Source organism: Sinocyclocheilus anshuiensis, unplaced genomic scaffold (genome assembly GCF_001515605.1).
Source record: "Sinocyclocheilus anshuiensis isolate Anshui unplaced genomic scaffold, SAMN03320099.WGS_v1.1 scaffold918, whole genome shotgun sequence".
NCBI classification, from domain to species: Eukaryota; Metazoa; Chordata; class Actinopteri; order Cypriniformes; family Cyprinidae; genus Sinocyclocheilus; species Sinocyclocheilus anshuiensis.
The window spans coordinates 18,293-24,707 of record NW_015540946.1 but is presented as its reverse complement, the minus strand read 5'-3'; the positions used below and the strand labels follow the sequence as shown (position 1 = coordinate 24,707).

The 6,415-nt window shown below is 38.4% G+C and overlaps 1 protein-coding gene across 2 annotated transcripts in view; it reads left to right on the top strand.

Annotated features, from left to right (window-relative positions):
- Positions 1-3,647, top strand: part of LOC107689770 (ventral anterior homeobox 1-like) — an 11,142-nt gene extending 7,495 nt beyond the window's left edge. For both annotated transcript variants that reach the window (XM_016487914.1, XM_016487915.1), the window contains one exon: positions 1,900-3,647. In XM_016487914.1, coding sequence (XP_016343400.1) covers positions 1,900-2,448 — 549 coding nt within the window. In that variant the 3' untranslated portion in view covers positions 2,449-3,647. The remainder of the gene's footprint in view (positions 1-1,899) is intronic.
- Positions 3,648-6,415: the final 2,768 nt, after the last annotated feature.

The following is a 6,415-nucleotide window of genomic DNA, read 5'->3' as shown; positions in this document are numbered from 1 at the left end:
CTCTCTCTCTCTCTCTCTCTCTCGCTCTCTCTCTCTCGGCCTCGTTTTATCCCTCTCTCTCTCTCTACGTGTCTCCCTGGATAACCTGCAGCGTGGGGAAACTCTGACTGCAATAGTACGACTAATTTTGGAATCCACATTTTTATTTGTTTATTCATTAGTGAACATGTTCATTATAGCACATGCTTGTGTGACCAAGTACTTCATTTATTAAGAAAAAAAAGACATGATGGCTCACAAGATATAAAAATATATAGCTGCTTTTTCTCATTTTAACACTCAATATTGCAGTCATATATTGATCAGGGCTCCCCTAATTAAACACCCTGAACACCTGCAAAACAACAATTCTGTCTCAATGTTTCTAATTCTATTGGCCATTTGAACTGTCACATTCTATCACATCATCACCCCACTAATGACTTTAAAATTCTTCTGCTCTCCTGTGGGGTGAAATTAAGACATTTAAAGCCCTGAGGCAGATCGGTGCTGCTAACACAGGGAGCACAATAGAGTTATCTTCACTAATGCCCTCTCTAATGCCCCATGCTGCAGTGCAGTTCAAATCCATGCCTTGATTACATTAAAGCTTCCCGTGTCTCTTCTTGGCCGCCTGATAAAGATGGTGAAGTGTTCCTTAATGACGGCTTCATGAAATTAACATTGTGTTCTGAAACACTAAATGTTCTGTGGAAAGATCAAACAAGGAAATCTGTGAAAGTGTACCAGCAATGCATTTTGTATTTCTCAAAGGTAGAGTCAAGAATGCATGGAGAACTAGAGGGAAAAATATTATGTTTTTATAAGGTGGAATTGCTCGTAACTCAATGTTTTTCGTGACCTTCCGGTTCATGGTATCTGCTTTAGTGCTTTATTTTAGTGCTTTAGAGACAATAGCAGGTTTAATATGATAACTCAATATTTAGCATTCCATTACAACACTGATGAAACTGTTAAGGCATGCACTTATGTAACTAACAGCTTTGAAAATACAGCAGCTTATTCTTTATTTAATCATCTTGATATATCACGAGATATTTAAATAGTATTACAATTTTTATTGTGATGCATTTAAGATGGTTATTTTAATGTGTTTTTTTATATAAATGTGACAGTTAAACTGCTTGACACAATTCTGAGATGTTAGTCATACTTCATTGTTCTTATTCCTCTGAAACTATTATGAATCATTTTTAAGTGACAAATATAACAAATATAAAGTGGGCCTCCTTTTCTCTATAGAAAATAAATATATATATTATGATTTTGTTCTGCCATCGGAACTTGATCTAAACATGTATTATCTGGAAATTGCCATTCCTCTTTCTTTGTAATCCTAAATTAAATGGATACAGTACAATTACGTGGTTCAAAACAGTACTGATCCATCCGTCCTTGCAAAAGGAGCTCGTGTTGCGTTTTTTTTCAAAAGAATAGGTGCATGTTTTTGTCCATTATATAGGTTTTTATTTACAATTACCCTTTTTATTTAAATTAAATTCATTAAAAATAAGTTTAACTTACACTTTTCAAATTTCAATTTAATTTTAGCCCACGTTTTTTTTTACTGTGCCAAAATACATATTAAATTGGTGCATTAAGAATTAAACTTTACCACTGCTTATTTAATTAGATTAATTTATATATACATAATTTAATTACATTTTAATTTATGTCGTCTCTATTAATAGACTTTATAATTCATGGTATCTAAAAATCAAATAATTGTTTTACTTTTTAAATTGTATCTTATTTAATTTTCATTTATTTATTAATAATTAACATTTAAACCAGTTTGAAGAAATAGTAGCATTATGCAAGCTTACAGTATTCTCCATATTATATTGCTTTGTTGTTTTCTATTTTAAACAAATTTCTCTCTATCGTTCCTTTCGACAGGTAAAGGTGTGGTTTCAGAATCGTCGCACTAAGCAGAAGAAGGATCAGGGCAAGGATTCAGAGCTGCGCTCCATGGTCTCTGAGACAGCCGCCACCTGCAGCGTCCTGCGTCTCCTGGAGCAGGGCCGGCTCCTCACTCCCCCAGGCCTGCCAGGGTTGCTGCCCCACTGCGGGAGCTCGTCGCTAGGCTCAGCCCTGCGTGGGCCGTCCCTGGGCATCACCGCTAATGGAGGCTCCTCCAGCAGCAGTAGCAGCAGTGCCGCCAGCTCAGGCACAGCCGGGGGGAGCCCGCCGCTGCCAGCGGTGACCAGTTCGGGGACAGTCACAGGACTGCAGGGATCTTCGCCTGCCCATGGGCTGTTTAGCTTCCCTATGCCCTCTCTGCTCGGGTCGGTCTCCTCACGCATCTCCTCCACCCCGCTTGGCATGGCTGGATCCCTCGCGGGGAACTTGCAGGAACTTTCTGCCCGCTTCCTGAGCTCGTCCGCATTTGAGCCCTACTCGCGGACAAATGGCAAAGAAGCATTAGACAAGAAAGTTTTGGAATGATCAATAGGGGTTTCTTTTTGTCCTTTTATTATTTTTTATTGTTGTTGTTGTTTTGAAATTAATTTGAGCTCTGATTATCTCTCTTTTTTAATCACTTTCGCCCCCTTTTGTCTCATCAGTGCTGTTATGTTTTCAGTCTTGCGTTTTTTCATGTCGTCAACCTGCACACTTGATGCCTCTCAGAATTGTAAAGAGGTGGACTCATACTTTTCAAAATCGAGGATTTTCAGAGCATTTTGCACTAAATCAAAGTTTCTCCAATTTGACACAAATGAGAGCTTGAGGAAGGAATGTAGCAAGAGATTATGGAGGGGAAGAGAGATGAAAATGGTTGCTGAGGCAATATTTTCGGGAAACTTTTTTTCCCACATACGTTTTGGAGCTGGACAGTTATATTCAGATTAAAAACTAATCTGAAAACTGATGGGTTGAAAAAAAAAAACAGTACAGAACATAGACCCCCCGATAAAAACTGAACTCACGGCAACATCCTTCATGTTTTCAGTTGGAAGAGCGATCTAAATGTGTGATTTTTACATAGTGGCGTTTACCAAGTCCCAAATAATGAAATATATTGGGATTCATTTCCAAAGGTTAGCATACAATACGGTCATACTGTGGCTTTATATACACAATTTGCTTACAGAGGTCATGAATTTGCCATATGAAGCTATAAGATTAGATGTCTATACCATTTTGTATTCGTATACAAATATTTGTATTGTATTTGGTTAAACATGTTCTGACCAAATGGAAGGAAAACGCTGTCACACCGTTAAATAGTCCAGTAGTCCTGTGTTCATTGTTCTCTAAATGGTTTCTTTGAGGGTGCTCCCCAAAATGAGTTTTGAAGGCAGTCTCAGTTTGTGAGTTTGTATGTCTTAAATATGCAGTTTTTCTCCTTTGTGCGTGCGTGTGTGTGTGTGTGCTGGTACTGAAGTTGTAGTCCTGGTTTCCATGTTAAGGTGCGTGTTTAACTGAAAACCCTTCGAGAAAACTTGAGATGTCATTGCCTGGGATTAAGCTCCAGAGCATCTACGTGACCCTTGCATTATTGGACTAAATGTGTTTGCTGTGAGCGGCAACCCCTCTACCAATGCGGCAAAGTTTTCCAGAAGAATTTGAAGCCCTTTCTATAATCAGAGCTGAGACGAGGCGGATCTCTGAGGGACGAACAGGGTACGATTACTGTAGTATAAAAGCAATGGTGTTGTTAAATATTTTGAAGTTTGTGAACCGTGGTATGAGTGTGGATATATATTATATATAACTAAAAAAATCAAAACAAAACAAATCTCTTCAGTATTTCATTCCATGTGTAAATTGTAAATGGCATGATGGTGTCTTCATGTGATGTTCTCAGCATCCGTGTAAATCGTCTAAGGTTAACTTAACACTGCCAGCTCTGCCTGCTCTTGTGATGTTTGAGAGACACACAGCCTTGCATGAATGAATGTCTCTGAACATCATGGAATGACAAACCCTCCTACTGTTGAGGTATTCAACCTATGGAGTATCAGAGTTTCATTCAGACAGAAATATCTCCCAGAGTTACTCCTTGTCTTTGTTTGTTGATCAGTTCAAAGGTTTGTTTGAACTGTTTGGTTTATGTAATATATATATTATTTCATTTTAATTTGGACACAAGTTTTCTGTGGCTTTACAATGCAGTTAAGATTTTTTAAATGTTATATGGCTGATCAGTGACATAAGATGAGGTGAATTAAATAATTTATTGAGGTGTGTTATGAAAGACAGACAACTGTTTTGTTTTCCAGAAAAGGAGGAAAAAATCATCTGTCATTGTAATTGGATGAACGGTATGATTTTGTTGCACTGCACAGTTGCATTTTATAAAAGAGAGATAATATTGAAAAGAAGTTGGTAGAATCAGGGCAGGGAGAATGAAAAGTAAATAATTTTTTGTAAATGTCTGTTAGAGTAAAGTCTTAAGGTTGTAGAATGGCAATGACTAGCCAAAAGAAAGCAGAACTTCATGCTGCAGCTGGAGTTTTGCAACACTGAGTTCCTGTCCTATCTGCACCGCTCCCTCATGGGCCCCCGATGGGTCACAATATCCTAGCATTTTAAAAATAAATAAATAATTAAATCTGCATTGGAAAACCAGAATATCGGTTTTTAAAAACATTTAAGTATTAACTACAAGTATTAAAACTTAAAAGATTTTTTTTTTCAATAATGATTTCTGGCAGATATAGTCTGGGGTTCGCACTGAGAATCCTGAATTTAAAATAGAAATTCAGTTCATATTTATTCTAAATACTTTTTGAAAAATCCTGAAATTGTTTAATTATTTAATTAATTTATTTATTTATTCCCCCACCCCTCCCCCAATTGATTTGTTATGATGGTAATATGAAAAAAAGGCATTAAAACAAAAAAAGGCATTAAAATGCTAGTGGTCTCTGACTGTAGGACCCCACTTGTATTCAGTAAAAACATTGTGTTCAATGATAAACCCTTGTCGTAACCATTTTGCCACTTTGTTCTACTTTTCAATTTTGAACCATCACTTGTATGTATGTGTGTGTGTGTTTATATGTATGCACTGATAGAAGTCTTCTAACTAAAGGCCTTTGTCATTTGCGTAAGCAGTATCTACCCTTCTGAGTCTTGGGAATCTTCCTAAAAAAAAAAACAACAGTCTTGGCCTCCTCTCTCCCTCCCCCCTCGCTCCATCTCTCCTCCCTTGCAGCCCAATTAGGCTGGAGGTCGAGCTGCATTGTGGTTAGGGGTGAGAGAACGGGTGGAGACGATGGGGGAGAGTGTGAAAGAGAGAAGGGGGGGATTGAGTGAGACCACCAACACGTTCCCCGCATCACATGACTAGCCCTTAAACCCCGGCCTATGGTGGGAGGAAACACAGCATCCTGTGAGTGTTTTGTGCTCTTTGTGTGTCCCTCACTTCCTCTTTTATTTGTGCTTACATATGGTGATCAGAGCATAAACACATGCTGTAAAAGAAGCTTGTATGAGCATGGAGTGGACTCGTGACCCCGATGGTCCCAGGGAGCGCTAAATCCCGTCACGGCTCTCCCGGTTTTTCCCTAAAGTGTCATACATGCTGACAGGCTTTTCTAACTAACTGATCCAATAAACCAATCAGAGGATTTCGAAAAGCGGAGCAGATACACGTCAGTAGCTTTGGCACATGGACTCACCAGGGCCCAATTTCAAGACAGCTGAAAATTAGATAATAAATACAAAAGGCAACCATAGCTATATTTACAAGCACCCAAATAATCACTTTATATCTGGACTGAAAAATCTTCATGTAAACACATCAGTTGATCCAGTTGAGCTCATTCTAAATGAAATTTCCATTGGATTGAAAGGCATAGTGTAGACCTGAAATAATCAACAGGAAAAAAATTAAACGTGAATACTTGGGTTAGGGATTGGTTTTCGTCTATATTTTTGGACAGTAATGTTGATCCAGGATCAACAAAAGATGTTGATTCAGGAACATGTCTTACTTGGCAAAATCACGGCGACCGTGAGTGGCACTACACCAAAATAGTCCATTTCGTAATGTTTTCGTATTGTTGTGTAATATTTTACGCAATTAAAAATCACTAGAATTTTAATTTCAATAGCACAATTCTGTACTAGGAGAGGATTTGTTTCCCACAGCGTCAGAGTTTCAGTCCTGCGTTTTGATTCAATTTGCATTTGCACGGAGCAAGTTCGCTTCAAGCGAACAATAATAAATACCTCGACACTCCAAACTCCCTCCACCTGGACCAAACCACACAGCCCTGAATTTTTATTTATTTATTTTTGTGTATGTGTGTGGACGGATGATGTATTTTAAGCGAGGGCATGACTCCAGTGGGTGGGTACTCTTCAGGGGCATTAATTTGCTATTTTTTGCATTCTGTCTGAAACATTTGGATTGACTCTCAAGAGACTTCACAAACGGCAGCATCACCACTTGCAACACCCA